This window comes from Herpailurus yagouaroundi, unplaced genomic scaffold, assembly GCF_014898765.1.
Source record: "Herpailurus yagouaroundi ecotype Mexico unplaced genomic scaffold, PumYag 100, whole genome shotgun sequence".
NCBI classification, from domain to species: Eukaryota; Metazoa; Chordata; class Mammalia; order Carnivora; family Felidae; genus Herpailurus; species Herpailurus yagouaroundi.
This window is the reverse complement of record NW_024412391.1, coordinates 49,052,719-49,071,657: the sequence shown is the minus strand read 5'-3', so window position 1 is coordinate 49,071,657 and position 18,939 is coordinate 49,052,719. Positions and strand designations below refer to the sequence as shown.

Sequence of the window (18,939 nt, the reverse complement as noted above, 5' to 3'; positions counted from 1 at the left end):
TGATTGGAATGATCTAGGAGAGGAGAAATAATGACTGAGGAAAGTCTTGGAAGGAATGGGATTGCATACATACATGGGGATGTTGGCTGTAGACAGGAACATGGGCAGCTAATCTGTAGTGACTGGAGAGAGGACAGCAAAGTACAGGGTTGTGGTGCTCACAGAGGGGCAGCTCTGGTGAGGGGAATGTGGGGAAGTTCATTTTTCATTCTTCATAAGGAAAAAAGAACAGGAACCAAAGAGCAAATTCAGTATTTCCTTCTGAGTGCGTTTGTTATATGGAATCTCTATAGATAGACACGGTGCTCAGACCAGAGTCAGGCTGTCCTGTTGAAACAAGACCACAGGGAAGGTAGAGGGCCTGGTGGGTTACTGTGGCAGCAATCTAGGTGACAGATGGTGGTACCTGGACCGGGGAGGTGACTGTGGAGATAATTAGGAGTGGTTGGGTTCTGCATCTATTTTAAATTAAGTAAAACAAACAGAATTGGATGTGGAACATCAAAGAAGGAGGCTATTCTAAGAGTTTGGTGCCCATCAGCTGGAAAGATGAAGTTGCAATCCATTCAGACATTCAGGTAGGAAAGGCTGTGTGAGCAAGAGGACAGCTGAGAAGAAAAGATGTCAGTCTTAGACATTTAAAAAAATGTTTCTTTATTTTTGAGAGAGAGAGAGACAGACAGACAGTGTGAGCAGGGAAGAGGCAGAGAGAGAGGGAGACACAGGGTCCGAAGCAGGCTCCAGGCTCTGAGCTGTCAGCACAGAGCCCAACACGGGGCTCAAACTCACAAACTGTGACATCATGACCTGAGCTGAAGTTGACGAACAGACTGAGCCACCCAGGTACCCCTAATGTGAGGCATCTGTCAGATGAGGAGGAGTTGTGGCAGCGGTTGGATTTACTAGTTCTGGAGTTTGGGAAAGGGCTGTAAACTGGAAGTGCCCGTGAAAAAGAAGTCGGTGGCCATGACATTTAAGCTCATGAGATCCCCAAGAGCTGTGTAGCTAGAGAACAGAAGTAAGTCAAGGGCAGGTCTGTGGGGAAACAGGGAGGAGGAAGAAGAACCTTAGGAAACCGGGAGGAGGAAGAAGAACGAGCCCAAGGTGCAGAAAAGGAACATGACACAGTAGGAGGAAAACCAGGAGAGGCTGGCGAATGAGGATGAAGACACAGAGTGAAGAAGGGGTGTGAAGGAGAACACACCTGCTCACCAAAATGTGACGTGTGGCGCACTTGATATGCTGTGTTGAGCGTAGTGTAGCAAAAAAAGAAAAACATTAATACGGGTTTCAAAGTTTCTTTTGGCTTCCAAGTTTGTCTGAAGTTTCTAAGTTTTAATTGTCCTTACTGATAACAGCTTGCTCGGACAGACTTTGTCGCGGCTTTCTTTCTTTGATTGCTGCCTGTATGAACATTCTAGGGCTGCGGTAACAGAGTACCACAAATGGGGGGCTTGTAGTGTCAGAAATGTATTCTCTCACAGTCTGAAGGTAGAAGTGTGAAAGCAAGGTGTGGGCAGGGCTGTGACGTGTTTGGAAAAGACCTGCCCTCGGGAGTCCAGAGGTCCTGTTTCTAGTTCTAGCTTAGTTGCTAACTTCCTACCCCTGTGACACTTGGTATGTCTTAGGTCTTTGTTTTTATATCTTTAAAATGAAGAGACTTAACAAGATGGTCTTTAAGGATTTTTGTGTTTTCGGCTCTAAGATCTATATTTCTTCTTTCTAGTGCACACAAAGGAACCGAGACTGCTATGTACAATTGCCCAGGATGTCTACTGCACAACTCCAGGGTAGTGGGTCACATATACTACAGATATATACAGATATGAATAGTCCACCTGGATGCGCAAGATAGCATTTCTCAAAGGAGAGGCCCTTAAATTTGCTTGAGGGCAAGAAATCCCTCAAAGAACTTTCTAATCTTGGCCCATTTTTATCACCTCTTTATTTCTGGTTCTTGCAAGTAACACACACCTTTGAATCCTGGATCATATACCCACAGTAGCAAAAGATCAAAAAAAAGCAAAGAGTATAGTCTGCCTTGTAACCAGCTCTTATTCCAGGGTCTCCTTTTGTCTGTGCTCTCGTTTCTGAGTTGGGCCTCTGCTCTCTGGACTGTAATGCCTATGTAACCTTTGCCACTCAGAAAGGTGTCTCTGGAATCAGCCGTGCTGCCCACCTGATCTTTTCAAATCTGTGTCCCTAGGTCTGTCACACTGTATGCCCCACCTCTAGCAGTCTTGATGCATATCTGTGTCCGACCCCGTCATGCCCTACTGCCTATTCATCACTCACACTCGGGAGATGTTGAAGTAGAAGAACTTAATATTGTTGAAGCACAAAGAGAGTTTCGACTTCACCAAGCCTGTTTTCCCCAAGCTGGGTTACTATTCCGTAGGTGGCTTATAGGTGCTTTGCACAAAGTGTTCTTTGTGTTTTGGTTAAACCAACGTAAGTGAACTTATAATAGTGGAACAGTGAATCTCCAAGAAAGGCCTGCAGGACAGAGCGCTTTGCTGACTTAGTGACCTTGGATGTTCCAGAACAGTGTTCTCTGAAGGGCCAGTTTGGGAAACCTACACCTTGGGCCCTGGAAGACCATGTCCTAGGCCCCTTGGAGTTAGGGACAGAGCAAGAACTGGAGCCTATGTCCAGGACATACAGAATGTGTTCGGAACTCAAGAATTTCTTGTTCGTATTTGAAGATGCAATTTTCATAATTATTTTTCCTTTAAAGAATGACTTTTGAATGTATTTTATAACTGATACAAATGTCACAACAACTGCTTCGATTTTTACTATTTAGCTTAAGGTTCTACAACCTAGCATTTAAATGTTCCTGACTTGTGCAGGAGCAAAATATTTTTTTAACAAAATATTTAAACGTAAAGCTTTCATTTTTGTACTCACTGTTGTTTATACTCCTCTGTTAATATTTACGTTTGTAGGAAAACAGGAAGCTCTTCAGAGCAAATCCTTCTCTGGATACGTGGAAGATTTATGTAGAATTCATTGATGACATTGTGGTGGAAGGCTTTTTTCAAGCTATCATGCACGACTTAGATTTCTTTCTGATGAATATGGAGAAACAACTGAAACCTGTGCCGTTTTTTCAAGCACAGATGATCCTCACGCCCCCTGAGATTCTGTTTAAACCTTCTTTAGAACGAGAGGCTGGGGATGGCTTCTATGATCTGGTGGAGGGAGTGCTATGCAGTAGTTTCAGAATGTCTGCCCAGATGAAGCGGGTGGCAGCACATCTGGAAATCGCCAATTATCAGGTATTTTCTTTGTAAATGGGTATTTATGTTTTGTTAATGATTCAAACATAAATTGAGGTAATGGGGAACACTAGGAAATGAGACGCTGGGAAACGACAACACGGTTTTTGATTGATTGTGCCAACTGCTCTCCCATTGAAGAATTTCAGTGAGTAAGTTCTGTTGCATATAGTTGATGAAGCGAGGTTGCTTTTAATAAATGTTTGGCTTTCCTCTCATTTAGAATGACATGGAGAATATGTTAGGCCTGGCAGAAGTCAGGCAGGAGATAATGAACAGAGTGGCAGACGTCATCAACAAAGTCTTGGACTTTAGAAATACTCTGGACACATACGCTTACCTCTGGGTTGATGACCGATCTGAGTTCATGAGGCATTTTCTCCTGTATGGCCACAGTATGTCATCTGAGGAGACAGATGCTCATGCAAACGAAGAAGTCCCTGAACAACCACCAACTCTCCAACAGTTCAGAGAACAGGCAAGGAAAACCATTAGTCTTTAAGGTACTTCTTTGATTTTGACTGAACTGTTACAGTCATTTTTTTTTTCTAATTATAGATTGACATTTATGAAGCTTTGTATGTTCAGATGAGCAAGTTTGATGACTTCAGAGTGTTTGATAGCTGGTTCAAGGTGGACATGAAGCCCTTCAAAGTGAGCTTGCTGAACATTATTAAGAAATGGAGCTGGATGTTTCAGGAGCATCTTTTGAGATTTGTCGTAGACAGGTAGCCTTCTTTGCTTTGGTATTTGGAATTACAACTCTGAACAGCTGACTGCTTTCTAATATTGAGATCAAAATTTTAAGAACATTAAAACTGCCGGTTTCTTAACAGAGATAACGAGTGATGTTTAAATAGGTAAATAGTGGGGCGCCTAGGTGGCGCAGTCGGTTAAGCGTCCGACTTCAGCCAGGTCACGATCTCGCGGTCCGTGAGTTCGAGCCCCGCGTCAGGCTCTGGGCTGATGGCTCGGAGCCTGGAGCCTGTTTCCGATTCTGTGTCTCCCTCTCTCTCTGCCCGTCCCCCGTTCATGCTCTGTCTCTCTCTGTCGCAAAAATAAATAAACGTTGAAAAAAAAAATTAAAAAAAAAAAAATAGGTAAATAGTGACCATAAGATTCTATCAGAAGTCTTCTAAAGGTTTTAATGAGCTTAATTTGGGTTTGCATGTCTTTGTGTGTGTGTGTGTGTGTGTGCATGTATATTTCTGTGTATTTAATAGTCTGAACGAGCTACAAGACTTTATAAAGGACACAGATGCTGGACTTCAGAGAGATTTAAGTGAGGGTGATCATGATGGTTTGGTTGATATCATGGGGCATCTTCTGGCGGTAAGAAGCCGACAGAGAACTACTGATGAACTCTTCGAACCACTAAAACAAACCATCGCACTCTTGGAAACCTATGGCCAGAAGATGCCTGAGCAAGTCTATATTCAGCTGGAGGTAAGCGCACTGGTAAAATAACCACAATTAAGTTGAGCACCTACTTTAGCCAAGCTTTTTACATCCCCTCTCTTATGCCATCCTTTAACAACGTACACTCTAGACCCCTGCTTGTATTTTACAGGTTAGGGATCTGAAACTTAATGAGTTAATAAATTTTTCAAAGTCACATAAATCGTAAAACCAGCCAGCACAAATCTAGGAGTGTTTCATGCCAAAATACTCCATATCAACTGCTGTCCTTCACTGCCTTCTAATTGGACGGTATTTAGGTAACAGCCTCAGAGGTGCTCTTTGGAGTTCCACTTTACCTTGACTTTAAGACCTGAAATATATTCCAGTTCTCTTTCATTGAAAGCTGTCTGTCCGTTGAGAGGAGTCCTAGTCTTTGGAACCATATTATGGACGCTTTAATAAAGAATAAAGCACAGGGGGCGCCTGGCTGGCTTAGTCAGTTAAGCGTCGCACTCTTGATTTCTGCTCAGGCTATGACCTCACAGCTTGGAGCCTGCTGATCTCTCAGATTTTTTCTGTCCCTCTGTCTCTGCCCCACCCCCACTCTTGCTCTCTGTCTCTCAAAATAAATAAACTTAAAAAAGAATAAAGCCCAATTTGGTTGGAGAAATCACTGTTTTCTGAATAGGAGTTGCGTGTTGTCCTCCTGTTTCTGTCCTTTGGAAAAACTTGGTGGCTGCTCTGTGCCCAGTGCTGAATAAAGTTGTGGTAGTTAGAATTAAAACCACGAATCAAGAGCTCACAGTTCCCATGCCTATATCGGAGTATTGTAGATCGTATATTTGCATCATCCACCAACTTCCAGGATGGACTTAGGTTTCACCTTGTACATGTGAATAGTGGACACATTAATGTAAACACATTTGTATTAAATTCTAGCTCAGCGAGTAGAGTGTGGAACCCAGACGTAGATTTGATTTTGAGTACCGTACGAGTTCATCCCATCTGCTTGTCTCAGAGCATGCTCCCTCTTCAGGAAAATATCTCTCCAGATCCCTTACATTTAACATTGGTACTGTGTCCACTTCCCCCACTTTTTCTTTTTTTGAGGTGAAATGCACCGTTCACATGACATAAAAGTGATCATTACAAAGTACATGGCATTTAATATGAACATAAGGTTGTGTAACCACCACCTCTCATCTCCATACCCTTTCATCACTCCGAAAAGGACGTCCATGCCTATTGGCACTTTCTTTCTCGTGTCTGAATAATGTTACATTGTATTTATATCTACCACAACTTAAGTCTTGATGGACATTTGGGTGGTTTCCATCTTTTGGCTATTATGAGTCGTGCTGGTGTGAACATTGGTGTACAAGTAACTATTTGAGTACCTAATTCCTTTTTTTTTTTTTTTTTTTTTGAGTACCTGCTTTCAGTTTCTTGTGGAACACACTTAGAAGTGGAATTGCTGGGTCCTGTGGTGATACTAAGTTTAACTTCTTGAGAAACTGCCAAACTTCTTGTAGCAGCTGCTGCATTTTATCTCTCTCATTTTGTTTTGTGAAGATTGAATGCAGCAGTGTATTTACAAGCGTTATCTTGATTACAGAGACCATAAAGAATTAATATGTATGGATTGTTGAGTTCTATTTAACTATATAACTGCAATGAGAACTGAAACCTAGTTAGACACGGAGTGCGGTAAGATGTGGATACGGACACGCATAGCAAGAGTGAGAGATGAGATAGTTGTGGGGCACAGTGTAAATGTTTGTTTTTAGAGAGCTTTGGATATTCTTTCAGCCGGATCTTGGATCTTAATATATAGAGAAACCAGTGGTAACACAGATCATGTAACCACGGCTTCTAGAATTTCTGTTTTAAGAGTTTGGCTCATTATTTGAGGTTAATGCATTATTGAAAACACTGGGCTTTTTAATATTTCGAAAGTGGGCTACACTTTTAGCTATGTGTGTGCCTCCATCCAGAGGAAAAATAAGACTTAAAAGTACTACAAAATACATGTGGAGGATAACAGTGCCCCAATCTTATTTTAATTAAAGTAGTTTGTGATACTGTTTCCTCCTCATAATCATTAACAGTTATAACATTGTCCAGATACTAGCCTGTGCTTGATTCTGGGCTAAGAAGCCCCTCCTTGTGGCTGTGTCCTTACTCACTATCTACAATAAGGTCTGAGGCTAGACTAAACTTTAATGCATAGCTTTTATTAAGTCCCTTCCTTGTTAAGAAGCCTTCAATGACTGCCTTTAGTTTCTGAATACTGTCTCATTTCCATACAAGCCCCACCCCAACCTGGGCTGCTAATCTTACTTGGCAGGATCTCCAGGGAGCTCCTGCTCATCTCTGCCCATTGCAACCCGGATATTACTTTGAGCCACAGAGTCAATGCTAACTCATTTTGGGAATCATATCAGTTAGACTTTGGAGATCATCTGATCTTTTGGTTTTCAATGAAAATCTATTTTTATCAAGCAGAAGCTTTTTTGGAATCCTAAATATGAAGCAGGTAACAGCAGGTCTGGTGTAGTCAATAAGGGTTAAGGGGCACAAGCCCAGGGATGTGACTTTTGCACCTGTTACTCCGGAAAGGATTCCAGGTGATATTTGAGTTCCATGGAATCGATGGGAAAAGGCAAGGTGAGACTGTACGGATGAGGGTGCTGAGTTTTGATGAGAAGGGTGGAGGAAGATGATGAAGGACAAGGACGTTTAGAGCCCAAGTCTCTTGGTTCCTGGTCTGTTCTGGCAATTGCTGTCAGGAAAGTTGCCTTCCAAGAATTTTGTTTCCATAACCCCTAGACCTCCTGATTGAAGTTAACACATTCCGTCATATGGAATAGTTCTTGGGAGCTCTCATTCACTCTGATGGATTACAAAACAGTTTAAGTGGAAGAACGTATTTTATCTTTGTGGTACCCCTCCCCCCACGTGGATACAGTTGACACTTAGCACAGTGTCCTTCTCATAATTGGCAGCTACCCACTCAATCATTCATCAGATATTTATTGAGGGTTACAAATAGTCTTTAGAACCTTTGTTTTTGCTCTCGAGCTACACAAGTAGAGTCCCCTAGGGGTGGTTTTGTATGACACAACAATTTCAGTGTCCCAAGGAGATCAGAGGAACAATGCTCAGTTAGTCTGGGCACAAGGAATGCTTTTCAACAGTGGTTCTCTACAAGGGCTCTTCAAAGAAGATAATTTGTTGACCAAATAGGTTGTCCTGTTTGCACTGTAGTCAGGGAGTACAGAGTTGAGTTGCTACCTGGACTGTTTATTGCCGGTTTTGTCCTACATCAAGTAGGAATTAACCTTCTCTTCCCTTGGCTTCTTTTTACTTCAGAAATCCAGGACAGTTACAGTGAGCCTAACCTAAAGGCTCGAACTGTCCCTTCAGAGAAAGGACACAAGGAGCTTTGGAAGCTAGAGGAAAACATGGGCTTAGATTGATTCACGTTTTCCTCTCTGTCCCACCAGTTTCAAACAATTTTTCTCCACTTGCTAAATTGCTAAATCTGGCTCTTTTTCCACTTGTTACACAGCAAGGAAATCCTTTCCAGAGTGCTTTAATTTTATTCCCTCAACAGCAAAACAATTTGGAGATTGGTGTGTATTTTGAAAAGATTTTCGTTTATTCTGAGAGAAATCTTAACACCAGACGACAGCCCTGGTTTATACTTGGAAGACATGGATCCACTGGCACCAGGGGGTCAGCCTGGCTCTGAGCCTTCTGGCCACTTGAATCTTTCTGGGGATAAGCATCTTCTCTTCTGGAAGAATGAGATGTCCTGGGTTCATTCAAAGCGGCTGGGATCATGGAATCTTGTGGAGTGGATTGGATTGACGCATTGAGGTAATTTCCCATTTGCACCTTTGTGTTTACAGGAATTACCTGAAAGATGGGAAACGACCAAAAAGATTGCAGTGACTGTCAGACATGCGGTCTCACCTCTCCAAAATGTCGAAGTCATGCTGCTGAGGAAAAAATGTATTTCCTTCGATGTAAGCTAACTACCAAGTTTTGTGGGTATTTTTATTGGTATTCCTCCCCCCCCCCCCCATTTCTAAGAAAGATTTTACAAGAATAATTGAGGCTGTTGTTTGAGATTCACTGTCAGATTTTTTTCTGTCCACATCAGGAAAAGCAGGCCGAGTTCAGAGAGAGATTCAGACTCTATGCTCCTCTCCGTTTTAATACAGAAAATCCGTACACTGTGCTTGATAAGGTAACGCTGATCTCAATTATTTTTTGCTACGGTAGTTATTTTAGAAAGTCAAATTAGATACTGCGATATTTTGCCTTAGTTTTGCGGTTATCGCAGTTGAGAATTAACTATTTAAAAGTGGTTTATGAACCTTTCTCCCCAATAGTGATTTAAATCCTGTCTCCCAAAACCGCCATCATTATCAAAGTAATCATGTTTGTGAAAGTAACAAAAATGACTATTTTTAAGCACTTACTATATATATGTGTCGAGAACTTTAAGCATATTACTTCATATTCTTTCTTCCAGTTCTTACAATATCCCCATGATACAGCTTCTGTTCTCCTTTTTTCAGCTAAAGAAACCATCGTGTGTAATTAAGTAACACTGGAGATTACAGTTAGTGACAGATTAGTGTTAAAATTCTACCTCTCTAAATTTTTTTAAAACAGGAATTTTAACCGTTTTGTTGTTTACCATGTGATACTTGGCTAGTGACTTTTAACCATGGTTAAAGAAAGCTTATAACTTATTCCTAACTCTGGATAGAAATATTAGTCCTGCAGTCCTCGTTCGTAATGAACTGCATTATTATAGTGAACTCTTAAGAATGAGTATTATGGGCAAATAATCCAAAATGGTGAATAGTTTGCTTGAGGCTTGAAAAAAATGTTTTAAAAGTTTATTAGAGGTGTGTGTGGGTGGCTCAGTTGGTTGAGTGTCTGACTTTGGCTCAGGTCCTGAACTCACGGGCCGTGGGTTTGGGCCCTGCATTGGGCTCTGTGCTGATGGCTCAGAGCCTGGATCCTGCTTGGGATTCTGGGTCTCCCTCTCTTTCTCTCTGCCCCTCTCCATCTCACGCTCTGTCTGTCTCTCTCTCTCTCCCTCAATCTCTCAAAAATAAATAAACATTTTTTAAAAATGAAAAGAAAAAAGAAAAATAACAGAAATTCTTAACCTAGCATCTAAAATAAGAAATGAGTTGGTGAGGTTTAGATTCAGGAACGGTGAATCTTTCTGAGATCTTCATGGAGACTTCCATCCTCTTTTTACTTCATGCTGGAGATGGTCTTTACTCCTTAGACTGGTATAAAACTTACAGCTTGTACCTCTCTGTCCAAATTGTAGATTGAATTTAGTTATAACTGCCTTAAAGCCTTTCAGAAAACACCATTCTGTAGCAGATCTTCTTTTTTCACTTGGCTAAAGAAAAGTGGTTAATGTATTCACTGTGGGTTAGAATATGCTAATAGAGTTGTGGAGTTTTTAAAGATTCTATGTGAATTGCAGGTGGTCTGAACAGATTGTGGAAGGGGAGACATTTTTACTTGACTAACCAACGTGCTGTATGTAAACATTTACTATAGTTATTTATTGAATCCTACCATTTGCATGCTATAATATAACAGCATATCGTTAAATATTTAAAAGTCAGAGATATTTATCCTTGTACCTACAGAATGTGTTGAGGGATGTTTTGAATATAGTAGGGCTGGGTTACCTTTATTTTGAAGTCATTTTCGTGTGTGTGGCTCATACATTTAATACTCCTCTAACTGGATTCATCCCAAGGCATGTAGGTGCTTATTCTGGGCTGGTAGTAGACCCTAGCATTCAAGGCACTTCACTCCATGAGGCAGAAAACCATTGCCCCTTCAGGATCAGAGGGAGTGGTATGGTGAATTTCTCCTTTATAACGGATTCCTCGGTAAACTTATATTATGTACTCTTGTTTCTTCATATCCAAAGGTACAGTAAGCAGTGGAATTAACATTACTAGGTATATATATTTAGGAATAATTTAGTGTAAGTAATCTAGGAAAAATGACAAATAAAAGGGCTGTTTACTTTGGGGAGTGTGGTAGTCTAGACATTTAGAAAATCCTTTTGTAAAAGATGCTGAAGCATGTTCAGAAACGTGCAACTTTTTTTTTTAGGTTTATTTATTTGAGAGAGAGAGAGAGAGTGAGATGGGGAGGAGCGGAGAAAGGAGAAAGGGAATCCAAGCAGGCTCCACGCTTTGAGCATGGAGCTCGATCTAGGGCTCCAACTCATAAACTGTGAGATCACGCTCTGAGCTGAAATCAAGAGTTGGACGCTTAACTCATTGAGTCACCCCAGGCACCCCTACATGTGTGACTTTATATCTATTGCTGTGCTCCCAAGAAAGCTCTCAAGGGCAGGGGAAAAAAATGGAGTAGCTGAATCTCAGATGGAAGGCAGAGGCAAACAGAAGCTTCTACTGCTGTAGGAGTAAATGAAACGTTTATACCAGGGGACACAAAAATTCCTGGGAGAGCGTCAGTACTGGTTACACAGAGGGCCTTAATGACCATCTGAAGAATAAATTAATTGCAGTATTCATACAAAGTCACAAATGCAGTATTCATGCAAGGTAGTAGTTATACAGTAGTAGAAATCAGTGAATTTCACAGAGCCTCACGACTATGGCTCAAAGCAGGAATTGAAATGTCTTAATATAGAGTATAAAGTTATTCACATAAATTTCAAAAAAAATTTAACCTTTTAGCATTTAGCAGTACCTATATATATATAGTAGAAATATAAAGATCAGGGGAATATTAAATAAAATTTGGCAATTAAATTTGTGGTGGGAAGGAAGGGAATAAAACTGAGGAGGCCATTAAAAGTTACCAATAACATAGTCCTAAGCCGATGGTACACACACACCCCACACCTTGTTATGTGTATGGAATTTTTCATAATAAAAAAATTGGTAAACTGAGTCATAGCATTGCAGTTCTTGGTTATAAAGACATAACTTGTAAAAATGAAATACATGTATAATGAGAGAAGATTGAAGTGCTCATATTCTTCTTGATATAGTGGGAAATTGGGAGAGTTGAAACCTGAGACCCAGAAGGATTAAGTATGAGTATTGAAATTTAAGAAAACCAGAAGAACTAAAGTAATGTAAGAGTTGGGTATTGAGAGGAGGCTGGGAGAAAATATAAAGTGGAAAAACAAAGTTAAGTCCTCTTTTTGCAGAGCCAGTAACCTAGCGTAATGTCTGAACTTGATAAAGAAGGAGCAGCTTGTGCATGGAATTGGGAGTTGGAGAAATGGCACCCAGAAGGACTGGAGAGAGCACCAGCTTTTGCTGTGTTACAGGCTCTTCTGTACTCCTCTAACTTTAACCATGTGAACACACTACAGTGTTAATCAAAACTAAAATTAAGAGTTGGCTTATCAAGAAAGAAAAAAAATGACTCCATTTGTATTTGGCATAACACAGACATACATACATAGATGGGATGGTAGCTCAGCCTTGGGAAGGATAATTGTACAGTGAAATTTCTCCTGCTGTGCTGTTTTTATCTCCAGTGTTTTATTTCATGAATTCTCTTCAGTACATTTTGTACTACTGATAATCTCTAGGATATTTTTTAAATCCGAAAGTTCTTTTTTTAAAGAAGTGGTTTCTTCTTAAGTGGAATCTTCTAGAGCCTCACCATTTGCTCTCCAGCCAAGTCTCCAGCTATAAAATGAGAATCAAGAGAAAAAAAATTGTACTCATAGAAATCTGATGCGAGAGCAAACTTTGCTGAAGCATGTAGGGGGCAATATTGGTGACAGGTTTGTATTTATTAGTAGTCTACTCTGAATTTTTGAGTAGCTGTGAGTTTGCTTATCAAAAACCTCCATTTTACCAATAATTAAACTGCTGATTTCTTTTAATGTTCATTTTAAAATGAAGGTTGCAAATGTTAACATAACTGGAGGGGTATAGAACCACGTGGCTTCTCTTTCTCTGGCAGTTCATTGGACGTTAAGGGTGTTTGCGTGCATGTGTGTGTGTTTTCTCCTTAGGCAAATCAGGAGCTTGAAGCATTGGAAGAAGAAATGTTGCAGATGCAGGAATCTACCCATCTTTTTGAAGTGGCTCTTCCAGAGTACAAACAAATGAAGCAGTGTCGCAAAGAAGTAAAATTGCTCAAGGGACTCTGGGATGTCATGATTTATATCAGAGTAAGACACTACTTTGTGTGTATGTGAGTGCTTTTGTATAAATAGGCAAATTTTAATGTCTGTATCATTTTGTAGGGGTTTTATAATGTGAAATATGTGTGTATCATATTCCCCTCCCCTTTGAATTAGAATTTGTGTATCTCTTAGAAGATTCTTCTCTGAATCAGGTTTTTAAAAAGATTTTTAATTACTTATTTTGAGAGAGAGAGCACAAGTGAGTGGGGGGCAGAGAGAGAAAGAGAGAGAGAAACAGAGAAAATCCTACCGGGGCAGAGAGAGAAGGAGGGAGAGTGCAGAGTCTGAAGTCCCAAAGTGGGACGCATGGTCACTCGATGCCTGATGTGGGGCTTGAACTTGTGAACCTCTAGATCATGCTCTGAGCCAAGTTGGATGCCTCAATTGACTGAGCCACCGAGGTGCCCCTATTTTTAGATCTGAATGGAACTGTGTGTGATGAGTTGACTGCTTCAAGTTCTTTTCAGGTATTATGTGGGATATAAATAAAATTAATATATAACTAGTATGTGTATATGGTTACTTGTGCATGCAGATTCATGTATATCCTCCTACTTACATGTACATGCATCTATAATGGACCTGACTAAAGTTAATTTATATACTGTTAATTCATTTACAAACTTCAGTGGGAAAATACATTCTGGGGAAGTAGGTATATTGCAACATGTGTTATACATAATGTTCTGTGAGGTTAGTTGAGAACCATAGAAAGAAATATACTGGGGTGCCTTGTTGGCTGAGTTGGTTAAGCATCCAACTCTTGATACTGGTTCACCTCATGGTCTCACAGTTCCTGAGGTGGAACCTTGTTTTGGGCTCTGCTCTGACAGCATAGAGCCTTTTTGGGATTCTCTGGTTTTTTCTCTCTCTCTGTGCCCCTTCCCTACTCATGCATGTGCGTTCTCTCTCTGTCTCTTTCAAAATAAATAAAAAAGGAAGAAATATAATAAGGGACCTAGAATATGGTCAAGAAATTGATGAGTGTCTTAATAATGTTGTAAAATTGTCTTATGAAAACTCATGTTAGATGTAGAGTTTTAAAATCTGGAATTCATGGTAATATACTTATCAACTCAGAGTACTCAGGATTAAATGATGATGGTATGTATATGGAATTTGTCATTGCGACTAAAAATTAATACATCATAATGTTTTCACCTTAAGTTTGATAGGTCCTGACAACTTTTTTGTTTTGCTGATACGGAAGTTTTGACAAGTGCAGTTAATATTTAAATAATTGACTCTTCACTGGATGATGGAATCACTGTGTATCATCAGTTTATATATTTTGCTGTGGAGACTTGATTTCACCAAATGTTGTTGACACTTTTATCTGCCTGTGCATTTTCAGAGAAGCATTGATAATTGGACTAAAACCCAGTGGAGACAGATTAATGTGGAACAGATGGATGTAGAACTCAGAAGGTTTGCCAAGGCAAGTTCCATAACTGTCGATTACAACCATTTATCTTTCTCAGCACCACCTCCTTCCATCTTGCCTAACCGAGTGTCTGGTATATTGGGCTGGGTGTCCTTATTTACTTCAAACAGGATGATATGAGGCAGTACCTTTTTTTTTTTTTTTTTTTTTTTTTTTAACTCTCAGCTAGTTGCATTTCTAATCGAGGCTCCCTTTTTGTGAATGAGTGGGTGAAAACATACTAGGGCAAATGAATCTGTGAGTAGCAGCTATAATCTTGAGCTAGCTTTGGCTTTCTAGAATGCAGGATGTTAAGATTATAAGTACCAGGGCAGAGGGGTGCCTGGGTTAACTCAGTTAAGCCTTTGACTCTTCATTTCAGCTCAGGTCATGATCTCCTGGTTCATGAGTTTGAGCCCTAAGTCGGGCTCTGTGCTGACAGTGGGGAGCCTGCTTGGGATTCTGTCTCCCTCTTTGCACCTCCCCCGCTCTTAAGCGCGTTATGCGCTCTCCCTCCCTCTCTCTCCCTCAAAATAAAATAAACATGAAAAAACAAGTACCATGGCTGAGAGGGTAGGCTTAAGAAAGGTTTTTCATTCTTTCTTTAGCAACCATTACTTTGTATCTTAAAAGATACCCTTTGATTCTGAAATTTGGGGCAACTAATTGAAGTATGCCACTTGTGAATTTATATGGAATACTGTGATCTTTATTGACTCTTCTGATATCCCAGAGGGACTCAATATATACAGAACAGACCTTATTTGAATGTAGTGCTTTGATAGCTAGTCCCCATAGCTGTATGCCCTTTAAAGAAGGTAGAACCTCTTTGGATAAGCCAAAATGCACAGAAGTGAAAGGCAGTTAAAAAGTGTCAGGACTTTTTACTTTTTTGTTAACATCTTTGTGTTGATCCCATCCTGTGCTCGGCTCCTACCAAGGCTTTCTGTTTTTTCCCCTCATATTATCCTTATCCTAAAGACCATAACAAAAATGTCCCATGATTCTTTTGGATGTCAGGGGGTCAGCATATGCCATTACTGTGCTTAGGCCCCCATTTATCTTTGCTACAGTTTGATTATCTGACTTCAGAGAGACACCTTAATGCCCACTCTCAGCTGAAGCCATTTTTTGTTTTAATAAAGTGGCATTGTCCTTTTCTTTGTGCTGAATTGTTTTATTATGGGTTTTCTCATTCACAATTTTCAATGTTGTTTCATGGGCCAAGAAGACAGCCAAGTCAGGGGCCCTACTTGATACATCTTAAAACCATGAAATATTTAAGTGCCAAGGAACAAACATTCAATGGTAGCCAACATTTCAGGGCTGCCATTTAAATAAGTCAGGTCTTTGAAGGAAGATCTTAGTAATTCAGGTAACAATCTCTGTTTTCTGCCTACTTATGTTTCCAGAGGTAATGCTCTTCTTTGCACAGGTCCTGGAAACTCTCTTAACTTGCCTATATTTAATGTCCCATGGGTTTCCTCATGGGATATCCAGTTAGCGCCTATGAATAAGAAACCAGTGAATCTAAGTGGCTTGTACATAGATGACTCATACAAATGAGAAGATCCTTTCTATTTCTCTGATTTTAGTCCTTAACCTAGGGGCTTAGATGCTTTCACTCTTTAGTAATTCAGGGAAGTATATATTTATTCTTCTATAGAAGACAAATTATAAAATGTACTATTATATCTGAAGATCTGTTTTTTTTCTTTTTTTTCTTTTTTTTTTTTTTTTTTTAACTTTTCTTTAGGAAATCTGCTCACTAGACAAGGAAGTCCGTGTATGGGATGCTTACTCAGGCCTGGAAAGCACGGTCAAGGACATGGCGGCCTCCCTGAGAGTGGTCACAGAGTTACAGAGCCCTGCTCTCAGAGACAGGCATTGGCACCAGCTGATGAAGGCCACTGGGGTGGGTTTCCTGGGTCTTGTTAATGGAATATTTTTGTGACTGTTAAGTGTTATTCCTTGGTTTACGTTGTTTATCTGGAATGAAGTGGGATTTGTGAGAAAGCTTCTGGTCAAGGGATGCCTAGATGGCTCAGTCAGTTAAGCATCTGACTCTTGATTTTGGCTCAGGCCATGATCTCATGGTTCATGCATGTGAGCCCTGCATTAGGCTTTGTGCTGATAGCAAGGTGCCTGCTTGGGATTCTCTGTCTCTTTGTTTCTCTCTCTTTCTGCCTCTATCCCAGCTCCTGCTTGTGCTCTCTCAAAATAAACATTTAAAAAAAAAAAAAGACTTCTGGTCAAACGGAGGAGATCAAGCTCCTCGAGTTAGGACCAACAAACTGACCGTGCGGAGATACCATTTCAGCCCCTGCTGTAGACTGAATGTGTCCCCCAAAATTCATAGGTTGAAGCCTAAATCCCCACTGTGATGGCATTTGGAGGTGGGGATTTGGGGAGATAAATAGGTAAAGAGGGTGGGGCTCTCATGAATGAAGTTAGTACCCTTAGAATGGGATGGAATGACCAGAACCCTCTACCCTCTGCCTTGTGAGGGTACAGCAAGATGTTAGGCATTTGTAAACCAAGAGAGACTTCAGCAAGAACCCAACCCTGTATCAGAGGACTCTCGTTAGGATCAAGTGAGATCATGTGAAGGCCTTGTATGGAGCACAGCATGGCTAGAAAGAACCTCATGGTTGTGGAGAGGATCAGAGGGTATAAAAGTGAATTCAGGGGAGAGAGAATTCTGAAATTGTGATTTCTTCCCCCACCCCTACCCTAGGTCATTTAATAATGATGGCCTTTTGGGGCACCTGGGTGGCTCAGTTGGTTAAGTGTCCAACCCTTGATTTTGGCTCAGGTCATGATTTCACAGTTCTTAAGTTTGAGCCTCAAGTTGGGCTCCATGTTGACAGTGCAGAGCCTGCTTGGGATTCTCTCTCTCTCTCCCTGTCCCTCTCCCCCCGGCCTCTCTCTCTCTCTCTGCCAGTCCCTCACTTGCACATATGCTCTGTCTCTCAAAAATATATAAATAAACCATAAAAAAAAATGATGGTCCTTTGATAGTTTTGATTTTATTGGAAAGCATGAAATGATTTCTCATGTATCCATGAGACTTAAGGTTATATTTTCTAGTCTTTCTGTATCTTAAGAGCAGATATACCAACTTTTTTTTTTTTTTTTTTTTTTTTTTTTTGGGAAGGTGATCTTTAGGAGTTCAAAATATGTAAAAGGCTGCCTGATGAGTGTGTTGTCTCTTAGGCACACATTGTGAAGAAAGGCTCTCATGACTTGAAAGCAAAGTTGGTGCAGTGGGGAAGTTGAGGAAGGGGACAGTCAGGTGAAGTGGGCATAGCCTAGGCTTTATTCATCCAACCCGAACAATAACTCTGGGATCTTGGTCTAGTTACCTGTTCTCCATACCCCAGTTGCCCCTTGTATGAAATGAAAATAATGCTGTAATGCCTCCCATACGGATTTAGTTAAAACATTGGAAGTGAGATTATATACATTGATGAAGTATGTAGCAAGTTTCGGTTAACTGCCCTTGAAGCTGCTATTAGTATTGTTACTATCATTATTATTACTATGATTTCCATAGTCTTTTAGACTTTGGATAATTAGACTTGGTAATTGATTGATTAATATATTCACTCAGAAAACCTTTATTGAATCTTCCTATATGTGATAAAGTATGTGTCCCTCTCCTTTATTTCCTCCAGTGTCATTTCTCACACCATTTCTTACCTGTATCAGGCCTTTCTAAAAGTTAGAAAAAGGCACCTCTTCCCAGGCTATCCTGCAGCAGCTAGATTCAGCCTCCAGTTGTTGACTGGCTAGGTGTCTGTGTTTCAGTGCACAGATTACACAGCTGATCAGGGTGGCCCCATTACACATTCCTGCTCATTCTTTTTCTGAGACAGAACTCAGTCCACGGCCCCCATCACCTCTGGAGTAAGGTCAGAAGTGATGCAGACATAGCACTCATCTGGTTTGCTCAGGACTTGGCAGGTTTTAGCCCTGAAGGTTCCATCTCCCAGGAAACCCCTAATCGTGGGCAAATGGGAATGTGGAGTCACCTCTTTGGAGAGGCAGAAGGTGGCAAGCAATGTTAGAGATTGGGGAGAGGCAGAGAAGGCGGCCGCTACCTAGAAGCAGGGAAGGTATTCTTAGCAGCAGCAGGAAGGGAAGTAGATTTTCTGCAGCTATGTGGCTGAGTCAGCTCTTCATGTTTGAGGGGGGGCGGTTGAGTTTGAGCACTTAGGAAGAGCTGAGGGCTTAGCAAATGCTGGGGTTGGGGGTGGGCAGTTAACAAGATGATCGGGAGATAAATGTGAATGATATTTTCACATGGTAATAATGAATAATGACCCTATGAGTAAGAATATTTTTTGCCAGGGAACAAAGATTAAATTAGTGACAAAACTAAGTTAAATCACGGAAGCAACTGGGAATTATGTTCAGTGAATAGAGTACTTTAGGAAGAAAAGACAAATGAGCTACTCCCTGATCCCTGGGATTTCAACCAAATTAAAATAAATGAACAATGTGATTCTCTTTAAAAATGGGATTTGTGGGCAAAGAGATAAGAAATGAGCTGACAAGGGAAGGATATGAAACAAAAGAATGCAGTGGAGTGT

At 40.6% G+C, this 18,939-nt stretch overlaps 1 protein-coding gene across 1 annotated transcript in view; it reads left to right on the top strand.

Annotated features, from left to right (window-relative positions):
- Window positions 1-18,939, top strand: part of DNAH11 (dynein axonemal heavy chain 11) — a 358,576-nt gene that overhangs the window by 75,968 nt on the left and 263,669 nt on the right. Inside the window, 9 exon segments of the mRNA XM_040472462.1 lie at window positions 2,949-3,281; window positions 3,505-3,759; window positions 3,840-4,009; window positions 4,505-4,727; window positions 8,597-8,713; window positions 8,851-8,937; window positions 12,748-12,906; window positions 14,276-14,359; window positions 16,101-16,259. Of these exon segments, the coding sequence (XP_040328396.1) occupies window positions 2,949-3,281; window positions 3,505-3,759; window positions 3,840-4,009; window positions 4,505-4,727; window positions 8,597-8,713; window positions 8,851-8,937; window positions 12,748-12,906; window positions 14,276-14,359; window positions 16,101-16,259 (1,587 nt within the window).